The 14761-nt window shown below is 52.5% G+C and overlaps 1 protein-coding gene across 5 annotated transcripts in view; it reads right to left on the bottom strand.

The window, feature by feature from the left end:
• The window catches only part of CTNNB1 (catenin beta 1), a 254122-nt gene that overhangs the window by 115469 nt on the left and 123892 nt on the right, over window positions 1-14761 (bottom strand). For all 5 annotated transcript variants that reach the window (XM_030209331.1, XM_030209348.1, XM_030209355.1 and 2 more), the window contains exon 7: window positions 6756-6900. In XM_030209331.1, coding sequence (XP_030065191.1) covers window positions 6756-6900 — 145 coding nt within the window. The remainder of the gene's footprint in view (window positions 1-6755; window positions 6901-14761) is intronic.

The raw sequence follows: 14761 nt of genomic DNA, 5'->3' as shown, positions 1-14761 counted from the left end.
TCTACCCCGTTACAGATCCGATGTGCGGGTAGGCCATGCCATGCGGCAGGAAGGGCAGTGTGAGCGTCGGGCTGCTGGGCCTGGGAGTACCGTGGAGGTGTGGTGGGTCTCCTGGACCGCTGGGCCGGGTCCGCGCAGGTCTACATTCACCTATTCAAGAGGTGAGGCTGTCCACTGCCCGTGCTCGCCATCGCTCGGGCCGGGTTTACGCCACAGGCCGCGGGTGAGCTCCCTCTTACTCCACCCTAGGTCACCCGGAGCTCTCACCCGATTCGGTCCCGGGCAGTTCCTGCCGGGAAGCGCGATGGCTGTGGGCGAGCTCTCGGATTTAGCAAGCTCGGCGCTTGGGCGGCTGACGGTGCGAGAGACAGTCTTGCAACCTGGGCCCTCGCACTGCTCTGGGAGCGACGGAGTAGGATCTCGGACTCGCCCACACCGCAGCCCACAGAGTCGGCGAACTCAGCCCCGCGCGGCTCCCTCGTGGTCTCTTGGTCGCCTGGTCAGGATCCTCGATTTGTCTCAGGCGCCTATCCCCCGAAGGGTATCCGGTTCTTTCTCCGCTGCCCACTCCCGCGGCCCAGGCGTTTGTAGCTATGCGGATGGGTTTGTTTTCTTGTCCGCTACGTGGTCTGCGTGGACCGCAGTCGGGTTTACCTCCGGCCTTGTTCAAGTTTGCCCTGGTCGGTGCAACGGTTTGGGCGGCCGCCCAAAGGTAAAATTATGTATCATACCTGATAATTTTCTTTCCCTTAATCATAGCCGATTAATCCATAGACTGGTGGGTTGTGTCCATCTACCAGCAGGTGGAGATAGAGAGCAATCTTTTGCCTCCCTATATGTGGTCATGTGCTGCCGGAAATTCCCCAGTATGTCGATATCAAAGCTCCATCTGCAGGACTCAGCACTTAGAGAATTACACCCAACAAAGGGACACTCTGCCCAGCTCACCACCGCCGAAGCGGGGGAGGGGAAATATTCCAGCACACCACCGTCGGGGTGATGGGCGGGAAACCACACACCCCGACGCGGGGGGAACTGGCTTATCCTGCTACCGCAATCGCGGGAGGAGCTGGCTTACCCTAACACCGCCGAAGCGGGAGGGATACAAAGCTACCCTACAGCCGCACGAAGCGGGAGGGAGCGCCGGCATAATTTAGTTATCAATCCAGCCACCGCTGAAACGGGGGAAGAGGAAGCAGCAGCTCACTGTAACACAAAATCGTCTCAACTCAAAGAGACTTCAATTGGAAGAACTTGAACACGAAGTCCTCGTGAACAGGACATGAAGACTGAACTTGAACCTGAAATATAACCAGAACACAAACAATACAGATATCTGGGAGGGGCTATGGATTGATCAGCTATGATTAAGGGAAAGAAAATTATCAGGTATGATACATAATTTTACCTTCCCTATCATCAAGCTGATCAATCCATAGACTGGTGGGATGTACCGAAGCAGTACTCACCCAGGGCGGGACATGGCAATCCCTGAACGCAACACTGAAGCCCTAAACTGGGCCTCGGCCCAAGCAGCCACATCCAAGCGGTAATGTCGTGAGAAGGCATGAGCCAACGACCAAGTAGCCGCTCTGCAAATCTCTTCCAAGGAGACAGATCTGGACTCCGCCATCGAGGCTGCTCGTGCTCTAGTAGAGTGTGCTTTCAGCTGAATAGGCGGAATCTTCCCTGCCGCCACATAAGCTGACGCGATCGTCTCCTTGACCCAACGTGCCACCGTAGGCTTAGATGCCTGCAGACCCATACGAGGGCCTGCGAACAGCACGAACAGATGATCTGACCTCCGGAAATCATTGTCACTTCTAAGTATCTGATGATGACCCGTCTAAGATCCAGGTATTTGAGCGCAGGGTACTCCTCTGGGTAATCTCCCTACGAAAGGAGGGTAGGTAAAGCTGCTGATTTACATGGAATCGAGAAACAATCTTGGGCAGGAAGGAAGGCACTGGGCGAATCGATACTCCTGCCTCAGTGAATCGCAGGAAATGTTCTCTACACGAGAGCGCCTGAAGCTCAGAAACTCTTCTGGCTGATGATAGCCACCAAGAAGACTGCTTTCAGCGTCAGGTCCTTCAGCGATGCCCTTGGCAAGGGCTCGAAGGGCGGCTTCTGCAAGGTCCGTAGCACCAGATTGAGATTCCACGTAGGCACTATCGAGTTCAGAGGGGGTGCAGATGATTAACTCCTTTGAGAAAGCGTACCACATCTGGCTGTGAAGCCAGGGAAGCCCCCTTCAGATGACCCCTAAAGCAAGCTAGAGCCGCCACCTGGACTTTCAGCGAACTGAGCGACAGGCCTTTCTCCAGCCCCTCTTGCAGGAACGCCAACACTGAAGATATTGGAGCAGTGAAGGGCGATACAGAGCCTGCCTCGCACCACGCCGCAAAGGTACGCCAAACCCTGGCGTAAGTGGTGGAAGTAGAGCGCTTCCTCGCTCTCAGCATAGTGGCGATGACCTTGTCTGAGAAGCCCTTCTTCCTCAGCCTCTTCCGCTCAAGAGCCAGGCCGTAAGACCAAAGGGTAAGGGATCCTCCATCATCACGGGACCCTGATGTAAGAGGCCCTGCACCGCTGGCAGCCGCAGAGGGCCGCCCACCGAGAGTCTGACTAAGTCCACATACCAGAGACGTCTGGGCCAATCCGGACCCACCAGGATCACCCAGCATAGCACCCTGCCCATCATGGGCCAGGGCGGGAACATGTAGAGAAGCTCCTGTGCCGGCCACTGCTGGAGAAGAGCATCAACTCCCAGAGATCGAGGGTCCCGTTCTCTGCTGAAAAAACGAGGCACTTGACAATTGGCCGAGGACGCCATCAGATCCAGGCTCGGCCGGCCCCCGCGTTTCGTGATGTCCAAGAACGCCCGAGCAGACAGTTGCCACTCTCCGGGATCCAAGGTATGGCGACTGAGAAAGTCCGCCTTGACATTCATGACTCCCGCAATGTGGGCCGCCGACAGCTGTTCCAGATTCGCTTCCGCCCACAGGCATAGCTTCATGGCCTCCTTGGCTAGAGGGGCGCTCCTGGTACCTCCCTGGCGATTGACATAGGCCACAGCTGTGCCACTGTCCGACAGGACCCGTTCAGGCCTCAGCACCAGTACCGGGAGATACTCTAGAAGCGCCAACCGAATGGCTCGGAGCTCCAGGAGGTTGATGGACCATTTCGTCTCTGCAGGAGACCAGAGCCCCTGCGCTGTCCGTCCCAGGCAGTGGGCTCCCCAGCCCGTCAAGCAGGCGTCCGTCGTGACGACAACCCACTCCGGGGTCGTAAGAGGCATTCCTGCAGACAGCTTGCCTGGCCTCAGCCACCAGCTCAGCGCCTTTCGCACCGCTGGATCCAAAGGAAGGCGTACGGCGTAATCCTCCGAGACAGGAGTCCACCGCCGCAGAAGAGAGTGCTGTAGTGGTTTCATATGAGCCCTGGCCCAGGGCTCTACCTCCATCGTGGCCGTCATGGAGCCCAACAGCTGCACATTGTCCCAAGCTCGAAGAGTAGAGGAGGCTAGGAACTAGCCCACCTGGGTCCGAAGCTTGACGCTCCGGTTGTCCGGCAGGAACACTCTGCCCACTAGGGTGTCGAATCGAACTCCCAGATACTCCAGGGACTGAGTCGGGTGCAGCTGGCTTTTCTCCCAGTTGATGATCCATCCCAGGAAGCTCAGATGAGCAATGACCCTGTCTGTAACTCTCCCGCACCCGCATAGGAAGGGACTCGGATCAGCCAGTCGTCCAGATAGGGATGGACTTACACTCCCACCTTGCAGAGGAAGGCTGCGATGACCACCATTACTTTAGAGAAGCTCCGCGGAGCCATAGCCAACCCGAACGGGAGGGCTCTGAACTGGAAGTGTCGGCCCAGCACTGCAAAGTGCAGAAAGCGCTGATGAGGCAGCCAGATGGGAATTCTCCCTTTTTCACCGCAGCTATTACGGAGCGGAGGGTCTCCATCCGGAAGTGCCGAACTTTCAAGGCCTGATTGACTCCCTTGAGGTCGAAAATAGGCCGAGCAGATCCTTCTTTCTTTGGCACCACAAAGTAAATGGAGTAGCCCCCCTTGCCAAGCTGATCTACTGGCACCGGGACCACCGCGCCCAAGCGGATCAGGTTGCTCAAAGTCTGCTGCACGGCAGCTGCTTTGACCTGAGACTTGCAAGGAGAGTTTACAAACCCGTCTCTTAGGGATCGGCAGAATTCTAGCTTGAAGCCGTCTCTGATGACTTCCAGAACCCAAGCGTCTGAAGTTACCCTGGTCCACTCGCCCAGAAACGAGGACAACCTTCCTCCTATCTGCACTGGGCCATGGACCAGGTCCCCGTCATTGGGTACGCGACCCTGGGGGCGGGCCGGAGGACGAACCTCCGGGACGGCGGTCCCTACGAAAGGAATGCTGCTTAGGGGAGAAGTTCCGTTTGAAGGAAGCGGAGGCAGAGGAGGCAGACTTGCCCGGGCGATACCGACGGGCTTCCTGGAATCGGCCCTTAGAGGAACCAGGACGGGCACTGCCGGCCCAAGTCCTGACCTCCGGCAACCTCTTGCCCTTGGACGTGCCAAGCTCCGTCACGATCTTGTCCAGCTCGTCCCCAAAGAGCAGCTTGCCTTTAAAAGGCAACTTGGCAAGGCAAGATTTAGAGGCATGGTCAGCAGACCAGTGCTTAAGCCAGAGCCACCGCCGCGCAGAGACTGTCTAAGCCATGTTCTTGGCCGAGGCTCTTAAAACATCATACAGCAAGTCTGCCAAGTAGGCCAAACCCGACTCCAGGGTCGGCCATTCTGCCCTCCAGGAAGGTTCCGAGGGGGAAGCCCGCTGCAAAACAGTCAGGCACGCCCTAGCCACGTAGGAGCCACAAACCGAGGCTTGCAAACTCAGAGCGGCCGCCTCAAAGGACGACTTTAAGGCCACCTCCATTCTCCTGTCCTGGGCGTCCTTCAGGGCAGTGCCACCTTCCACCGGCAGCGCCGTTTTCTTAGTCACGACAGTGATTAAGGAATCTACCATGGGCCAAAGGCTTCCCGTTCCCCCTTAGGAAAGGGGTACAGATGGGACATAGCCCTGGCTACGTTCAGGCTCGCCTCAGGGGCATCCCATTGCGCTGAAATTAAGGTCTGCATGGCTTCATGAACGTGGAAGGTTCTAGGCGGGCGCTTCGTTCCCAGCATAATGGCGGAGCCAGTAGAGGCTGAGAGAGCGCCTTCCTCCGGAGAGGCAATCTTCAAAATGCTCATGGCCTGCACAAGCAGGTTGGGCAAATCCTCTGAGCGAAAAAGCCGCGCTGCAGAGGGGTCATCCGCTCCATCCGAGCGAGGATCAGTCTCTTCCATCGATTCCGCTAAGGATCTCTGGGAGAACTCAGACACGCTGCCGTCATCCACATCAGAGGAGACAGAGCCCCCCGAGGGTGGAAGATCCACCGGAGGCCGCTTAAGCATAGAGGCCTCATCACCCCGATCAGAGAGGTGAGCAGGGGCAGTGTTCTGCATAAGAAAGGCCTGATGCAGCAGCAAAATGAACTTAGGGGAGAAACCCCCCAGTCTGTGCATTTCTGCAGCCTGTGCCGCGGCCCTAGAGGCGCCCTCCATCTGCGCTCCCAGTAGCGGGGGAGAGGCGTGTTGCGCGTCTAAAATGGCATCCGGCGCGAAACTCCAAGAAGGAGCCGCGCGGGAAGAAGGGCGTTTTAATTTCGCTGACTTCTTACTGTCGCCCGATTCAAGGGCGACCAAGCTGTTAACGTCTCCCATCTCGAGGGCGGCCCAAGAAGAAGCCGACCGAGCCGCGTGGCCGGTCACGTCCGGGAGGGCGGCCAGCGGGGGATGGGTGCCTAAGATGGGAAAGGCCGCCGCGCCGGAGGAAAAACCGGTGAACTCTCCCGGCTCCGCAAGGCAGCCCAAAAAAGGCGACTCTACCTTCGATCCCCCCGCTTCCCCACTAGGCACGCGAACGCGTTCCGGGGAGCGTCTTTTTGCGCCCTTGCCATCCGAGGCCATAGCCACGTGGAGACCGTTCGGGGAACCCCCTGCCCGCTAGTAAAAGGTAAAAATTACCTGCTTCTTGCTCCGAGCAGCGACGACTTGTTCCCATGAGCAGCTGCAAATGGACGTCCTTTTTGAACGTTTAAAAATTTTTTTTTTTAAACGGAGCCAGCGGGAGGGGGGAGAAAAGGAGGGACCTGGCACCACCAGGTTTGCACTTGCTCACGAAGAGCCCTCAACCCCAGGTACTCAACAAAACTTAAACAATTAGGCTTGGAGACCTAGCCAGAGCTGCTGCTGTGTGACCACACACCTGCTGAGATAGAGAACATACTGGGGAATTTCCGGCAGCACATGACCACATATAGTGAGGCAAAAGATTGCTCTCTATCTCCACCTGCTGGTAGATGGACACAACCCACCAGTCTACGGATTGATCGGCTTGATGATAGGGAAGCCGAGAGATACGGCTACGGTTCGCCCCTTTTATCTCCCGTTTGTTAGTCACTCGGGAGCCTCTCTGCATATAACAATGTTCTTCCAATTAGCTTAACTCAGTCAGGCAGAGCAATATGAAAGAGCGCTAAAACTAAAGTATCTCCTGTTTTTCTATGAAACCAGCTACAGAAAGTGTCCCATTTCCATCTGGAACCAAAAAGCTAAAGAAAACAAAAGAAATTTTGTGACCTAAACATGTGGAATTTAAAAAGTTAGTATGAACTCTTGCAGGATTCTTATAAGAGATCAGATAGTTATTGTACCTACCAGCTTCAACAATCGCTGGTTTGTTGCTTGAGCAGACTGATAGCACTTTCAGTACACGACTTGTGGTCCACAGCAGTTTTTCATAGGTGTAGGTCCTCATTATATTTACTAGAGCTTGGGGCCCACCACTGGCCAGAATAATCAGCTAAAGTAAATAAGACAAGGAAATAAGCATACTGTATTTATCATACAGTCATCAGTACAACACATTATAAGCTAAACAGTTCCTGAACAATTCATTCTACTGTGGACCAGGCCTATTCATATTACAAATAAACTAACATGATCACATTAGAGCTTACCAGCCTGACCTGAAATTCAGTGCATAGGGTCCATTAGACAAAAATTATTACTGTTCTACCATCATCTCTTGTGCAAATGAATATGCTGCAGATTGGGGAAGTAATGGTGGAGTTAAATAGACGGATTGTGCTTGGAGAGTTTTAAGGTCCGTTCTGATGAGCCTCTAATAACATGTTTGCAGTTGGATATAGCCTTCGACCAAAAGGTGAAGCGGAAAAAGCACATGGGATGACATATGATAAATTTGAATTTTATCCTTCAGATGGGGGGTGAAGTATCAAATTTGGATTGGCCGATTTCTGAAGATCACAGTATCAGATCAGTTGTTATCCTTTCAGTTTAATGTGCATGTGAAAAAAGGGACTGCCTATTTGGGAACTGCACGAGATGAGTTCAGAAGGTCAGAGAGGCAGTGGTGGTTGGGAGTTTGCCACCCGGGTTGGGGGGGGGGGGCGGGAAGAAGGGTAAGATCAGCATGAAGGGTTAGGACAGCTGTTGTAGTTGGTGATTCCATAATTAGGAATCTAGATAGCTGGGTGGCTGGTGGATGTAAGGATCACCTGGTCACTTGCCTGCCTGGTGCGAAGGTGGCGGACCTCACGCGTCACCTAGATAGGATTTTAGATAGTGCTGGGGAGGAGTCAGCTGTCTTGGTACATGTGGGTACCAATGACATAGGAAAATTTGGGAGAGAGGTTCTGGAAGCCAAATTTAGGCTCTTAGGTAGAAAGCTCAAATCCAGAACCTCTAGGGTAGCATTTTCTGAAGTGCATTACACGTGCAGGGCCCAAGAGACAGGCAGAGCTCCGGAGTCTCACTGTATGGATGAGACGGTGCAGAGAAGGGTTTTAGATTTATTAGGAAATGGGCAACATTCTGGGGAAGGGGGAGCCTATTCTGAAAGGATGGGCTCCACCATAACCAGGGTGAAACTAGGCTGTTGGCATCGGTATTTAAAAAGGAGATAGAGCAGCTTTTAAACTAGAGACTGGGGAAAGGCCGACAGTCTATCAAAAGCACATGATTTGGAATAAGGTATCTTTTAAAGATATCACAAAAACAGGGAAGCTAGGGTATCCCGATAGTGAGGTTGCAAAAGAGACCATAGATCAGGTGTCCTTAAATTAAAAAAAAAAAAAACAGACAAAAGATTGCAAATTAATACTGTAAAGTACTTGAGCATGATGTAAATAGGAACAACAGTTTGAAATGTCTATATGCAAATGCCAGAAGCCTAAGATAAGACGGTCAGTTTCAATATATTGCACTAAATGAAAGATTAGATATAATAGGCATCTCTGACACCTGGTGGAAGGAGGATAACCAGTGGGACACTATCATATCGGGGTACAAAGTATATATCATACTGATACAGTGGATCGAATTAGTGGAATAGCAGCAATCTATGTTAAAGAGGGCATTGAATCAAATAGATTTGAAATTCCATGTGTAAAGGGAAAAAGGATAGTGATAGGAATGTACTACCGTCCGCCTGGCCAGGATGAACAGACGAATGTAGAAATGTTACCAGAATTTATGGAGGCTAACTAACTGGGCAACAGGATAATAATGGGTGATTTCAATTACTCTGATATTGACTGACTGGGTAAATGTAACATCGGGGCATGCTAGGGAAGTAAAATTCCTTGACAAAATCAAGGACTGCTTTATGGAGCAGCTGGTACAGGAGCCGACAAGAGAAGAAAAAATTCTAGACCTAGTCCTTAGTGGAGCACATGATCTGACACGGGAGATAATGGTGATGGGGCCGCTTGATAACAGTGATCGTAATATGATCAGATTTGTTATTAGCTTTGGAGTATAAACAGGAAATCCAATACATTAGCATTTAACTTTCAAAAAGGAGACTGATAAAAAGAACAATGGAAAAGAAAAAAAAACACACTTAGAGGAGCAGCTGGGAGGGTCAAAAATTTACATCAGGCGTGGATGCTGGTAAAAAATACCATCCTGGAAGCCCAGGCCAAATATATTCCATGTATTAAAAAAAAGGAAGACCAAACGACAGACAGCATAGTTGAAAAGTAAGGTGAAGGAAGCTATTAGAGCTAAAAGAAAATCTTTCAGAAAATGGAAGAAGGAATGAACTGAAACTAATAAGCAGCAGCATAAGGAATGTCAAAGCTTTTGACACGGTTCCCCACAGGAGGCTCTTAAATAAACTGGATGGGCTGAAGATAGGACCCGAAGTGGTGAACTGGATTAGGAACTGGTTGACGGACAGACGCCAGAGGGTGGTGGTGAATGGAATTCGCTCGGAGGAGGGAAAGGTGAGTAGTGGAGTGCCTCAGGGATCGGTGCTGGGGCCGATTCTGTTCAATATATTTGTGAGTGACATTGCCGAAGGGTTAGAAGGTAAAGTTTGCCTATTTGCGGATGATACTAAGATCTGTAACAGAGTGGACACCGGGAGGGAATGGAAAACATGAAAAAGGATCTCAGTAAGCTAGAAGAATGGTCTAAGGTTTGGCAATTAAAATTCAATGCGAAGAAATGCAAAGTGATGCACTTAGGGAATAGAAATCCACGGGAGACGTATGTGTTAGGCAGGGAGAGTCTGATAGGTACGGACAGGGAGAGGGATCTTGGGGTGATAGTATCTGAGGATCTGAAGGTGACGAAACAGTGTGACAAGGCGGTGGCCGTAGCTAGAAGGTTGTTAGGCTGTATAGAGAGAGGTGTGACCAGCAGAAAAAAGGGGGTGTTGATGCCCCTGTATAAGTCGTTGGTGAGGACCCACCTGGAGTATTGTGTTCAGTTTTGGAGGCCGTATCTTGCTAAGGATGTAAAAAGAATTGAAGCGGTGCAAAGAAAAGCTACGAGAATGGTATGGGATTTGCATTACAAGACGTGTGAGGAGAGACTTGCTGAACTAAACATGTATACTCTGGAGGAAAGGAGAAACAGGGGTGATATGATAGACGTTCAAATATTTGAAATGCATTAATCCGCAAACGAACCTTTTCAGGAGATGCGAAGGCGGTAGAACGAGAGGACATGAAATGAGATTGAAGGGGGGGGCAGAGTCAAGAAAAATGTCAGAAATTATTTTTTCACGGAGAGAGTAGTGGATGCTTGGAATGCCCTCCCGTGGGAGGTGGTGGAAATGAAAATGGTAACGGAATTCAAACATGCGTGGGATAAGCATAAAGGAATCCTGTGCAGAAGGAATGGATCCTCAGGAGCTTAGTCGAGATCGGGAGACGGGGCTGGTGGTTGGGAGGCAGGGATAGTGCTGGGCAGACTTATACGGTCTGTGCCAGAGCCGGTGGTGGGAGGCAGGGATAGTGCTGGGCAGACTTATACGGTCTGTGCCAGAGCCAGTGGTGGGAGGCAGGGATAGTGCTGGGCAGACTTATACGGTCTGTGCCAGAGCCGGTGGTGGGAGACGGGGACAGTTCTAGGCAGACTTATACGGTCTGTGCTAGAGCCGGTGGTGGGAGACGGGGATAGTTCTAGGCAGACTTATACGGTCTGTGCCAGAGCCGGTGGTGGGAGGCGGGGATAGTGCTGGGCAGACTTATACGGTCTGTGCCAGAGCCAGTGGTTGGGAGGCGGGGCTGGTGGTTGGGAGGCGGGGATAGTGCTGGGCAGACTTATACGGTCTGTGCCAGAGCCAGTGGTTGGGAGGCGGGGATAGTGCTGGGCAGACTTATACGGTCTGTGCCCTGAAGATCACAGGTACAAATCAAAGTAGGGTATACACAAAAAGTAGCACATACGAGTTGTCTTGTTGGGCAGACTGGATGGACCGTGCAGGTCTTTTTCTGCCGTCATCTACTATGCTACTATAAGGAATGTCAACTGCAAAGCGCTGATAAGGAAGACAAAGAAGGACTTCGAAAAAAGATTGCGATGTAGGCAAAAACACATCGCAAAATTTTTTTTTAAGGTATATTAAAAGCAAGAAGCCAGCAAAAGAATCGGTTGGACCGTTAGATGACCGAGGGGTAAAAGGGGCAATCAGAGAAGACAAAGCCACAGCGGAGAGATTAAATGAATTCTTTGCTTCGGTCTTCACCAAGGAAGATATGGGAGAGATACCGGTGCCAGAAATGCTATTCGAAGCTAAACAGTTGGAGAAACAATGAAATCTCTTTAAACCTGTAGGATGTAATACAGCAATTTGACAAAACGAGGAGTAGCAAATCTCCTGGACCGGATGGTATCCATCCCAGAGTACTGATACAATTGAAAAATGAACTGACGTAACTATTGTTAGTAAGGTAAAATTATGTATCATACCTGATAATTTTCTTTCCATTAATCATAACAGATCAATCCATAGACTAGTGGGTTGTGTCCATCTACCAGCAGGTGGAGATAGAGAGCAATCTTTTGCCTCCTTATATGTGGTCATGTGCTGCCGGAAACTCCTCAGTATGTCGATATCAAAGCTCGATCCGCAGGACTCAGCACTTAAGAGAATTACATCCACAAAGGGAAATCTGCCCAGCTCACCACCGCCGAAGCGGGGGAGGGGAATCCGTCCAGCTCATCCCCGCGAAGCGGGTGAGGGACACCACACCCGCCGATGCGGGGGGGGGGGATCTGGCTTATCCTGCTACCGCAACTGCGGGAGGAGCTGGCTTACCCTAAAACCGCCGAAGCGGGAGGGATACAAAGCTACCCTACTGCCGCAGGAAGCGGGAGGGAGCGCCGGCATAATTTAGTTATCAATCCAGCCACCGCCGAAACGGGGGAAGAGGAATGCAGCAGCTCACCGTAGCACAAAATCGTTTCAACTTAAGGAAAATCCAGTTGGAGGAACTTGAACACGAAGTCTTCTTCAACAGGAACTGAAGATTAAACTGGAACCTGAAATATAACCAGAACAAAAAACAATACAGATGTCCGGGCGAGGCTATGGATTGATCTGCTATGATTAATGGAAAGAAAATTATCAGGTATGACACACAATTTTACCTTCCATTTCATCAAGCCGATCAATCCATAGACTAGTGGGAATGTACCGACCAGTACTCACCCAGGGCGGAACCTAGAAATCCCTGAACGCAACACTGAAGCTCCAAACTGGGCCTCGGCCCGAGCAGCCACATCCAGGCAGTAATGTTGTGAGAAGGTACGAGCCGACGCCCAAGTTGCCGTACAAATCTCTTCCAAGGAGACGGATCTGGACTCTGCCAACGATGCCACCTGTGCTCTAGTAGAGTGCACCTTCAGCTGAATAGGCGGAGGCTTCCCTGCAGCCCCATAATCAGCTGTAATCGCCTCCTTGACCCAACGTGCCACAGTAGGTTTAGATGCCTGCGGACCCTTAAGAGGGCCTGAGAACAGCACGAACAGGTGATCCAACTTCCGGAAGTCATTGCTCACTTCCAAGTATCTGATGATGACATCTCACATCCCGACATTTGAGAGCGGGGTACTCCTTTGGGTAGTCCTCCCTACGAAAGGATGGTAGATAGAGCTGCTGACTCACATGGAAGCGAGAAACAATCTTGGGCAGAAAGGAAGGCAATGGACGAATGGACACTCCTGCCTCAGTGAACCGCAGGAACGGCTCTCGGCACGAGAGTAAGTGGACCTTAGAAACTCTTCTGGCTGAAGTGATGGCTACCAAAAAGACCGCTTTCAACGTCAGGTCCTTCAGCGATGCCCTCGACAAGGGCTCAAAGGGCGGTTTCTGAAAGGCCCATAGCACCAGATTGAGGTTCCAAGTAGGCACTATCGAGTGCAGCGGAGGGCGCAGGTGATTAACTCCTTTGAGAAAGCGCACCACATCCGGCTGTGACGCCAGGGAAGCACCCTTCAGACGGCTCCTGAAGCAAACCAGAGCCGCCACCTGGACTTTCAGCGAACAGGGACAGGCCTTTCTCCAGACCTTCTTGCAGGAATGCCAACACCGAAGATATTGGAGCAGTGGAGGGCGATAGAGCGCCTGCCTTGCACCACGATGCAAAGGTATGCCAAATCCTGGCATAAGTAGTAGAAGTAGAGCGCTTCCTTGCTCTCAGCATAGTGGCGATAACCTTGTCTGAGAAGCCCTTCTTCCTCAGCTGCTGCCGCTCAAGAGCCAGGCCGTAAGACCAAAGGGGGAGGGATCCTCCATTACCACGGGACCCTGATGCAAGAGGCCCCGCTGCGCTGGCAGCCTCAGAGGACCGTCCACTGAGAGCCTGATTAGGTCCGCATACCAGGAACGTCTGGGCCAATCTGGACCCACTAGGATCACCCGGCCCGGATGCTATGCCACCCGGCCTAGCACTCTGCCCAACATGGGCCAGGGCGGGAACACATAGAGAAGCTCCTGTGCCGGCCACTGCTGGAGAAGAGCATCGACTCCCAGAGATCGAGGGTCCCGTCCTCTGCTGAAGAACCGCGGCACTTGGCAATTGGCTGAGGACGCCATCAGATCCCGGCTCGGCTGGCCCCAGTGCCTCGTGATGTCCGAGAACACCCGATCAAAGAGCTGCCACTCTCCGGGATCCAAAGTATGGCGACTGAGGAAGTCCGCCTTGACATTCATGGCTCCCGCAATGTGGGCCGCCGACAGCTGTTCCAGGTTCGCTTCCGCCCACAGGCATAGCTTCATGGCCTCCTTGGCTAGAGGGGCACACCTGGTACCTCCCTGGTGATTGACATATGCATTGTCCGACAGGACCCGTACTGGCCTCAGCACCAGGACCGGGAGAAACTCCTGAAGTGCCAGCCGAATGGCTCGGAGTTCCAGGTGGTTGATAGACCGCTTCGCTTCTGCAGGCGTCCAGAGCCCCTGAGCTGTCCTTCCCAGGCAGTGGGCTCCCCAGCCTGTCAAGCAGGCGTCTGTCGTGACGACCACCCACTCCGGGGTCGTGAGAGCCATTCCTGCAGACAGCTTGTCTGGTCTCAGCCACCAACCCAGCGCCTTGCGCAACGTTGGATCCAAGGGAAGGCGTGCCGCGTAATCTTCCGATACTGGAGTCCACCGCCGCATCAGGGAGTGCTGTAGGGGTCTCATATGGGCCCTGGCCCAGAACACTACTTCCATCGTGGCCGTCATGGAGCCCAAGAGCTGCACATAGTCCCAAGCTCGGAGAGTGGAGGCTGTTAGGAACTGGTCCACCTGGGCCCGAAGCTTGACGCTCCGGTTGTCCGGCAGGAACACTCTGCCCACTAGGGTGTCGAATCGAACTCCCAGATACTCCAGGGACTGAGTCGGGTGCAGCTGACTTTTCTCCCAGTTGATGATCCATCCCAGGGAGCTCAGAAGAGCAATCACCCTGTCCGTAGCATTCCCACACTCTGCATAAGAGGGGGCTCGGATCAACCAGTCGTCCAGATAGGGATGGACCTGTACTCCTTCCTTGCGGAGGTAAGCCGCGATGATCACCATCACTTTGGAGAAGGTCCGCGGAGCTGTAGCCAACCCGAAAGGGAGGGCTCTGAACTGGAAGTGTTGGCCCAGGACTGCGAAGCGCAGGAAGTGCTGATGAAGATGCCAGATGGGAATATGTAGGTAAGCTTCCTTGATGTCCAAGGATGCCAGGAATTCTCCTTTCTTCACCGCAGCTATTACGGAGCGGAGAGTCTCTATCCGGAAGTGCCGAACTTTCAAGGCCCAATTGACTCCCTTGAGGTCGAGAATAGGCCGAGCAGAACCTTCTTTCTTTAGCACCACAAAGAAAATGGAGTAGTGCCCCTTGCCAAGTTGATCTACTGGCACCGGGACCACCGCGCCC

This window comes from Microcaecilia unicolor, chromosome 1, assembly GCF_901765095.1.
Source record: "Microcaecilia unicolor chromosome 1, aMicUni1.1, whole genome shotgun sequence".
NCBI classification, from domain to species: domain Eukaryota; kingdom Metazoa; phylum Chordata; class Amphibia; order Gymnophiona; family Siphonopidae; genus Microcaecilia; species Microcaecilia unicolor.
This window is presented reverse-complemented; position numbering and strand designations above follow the sequence as displayed.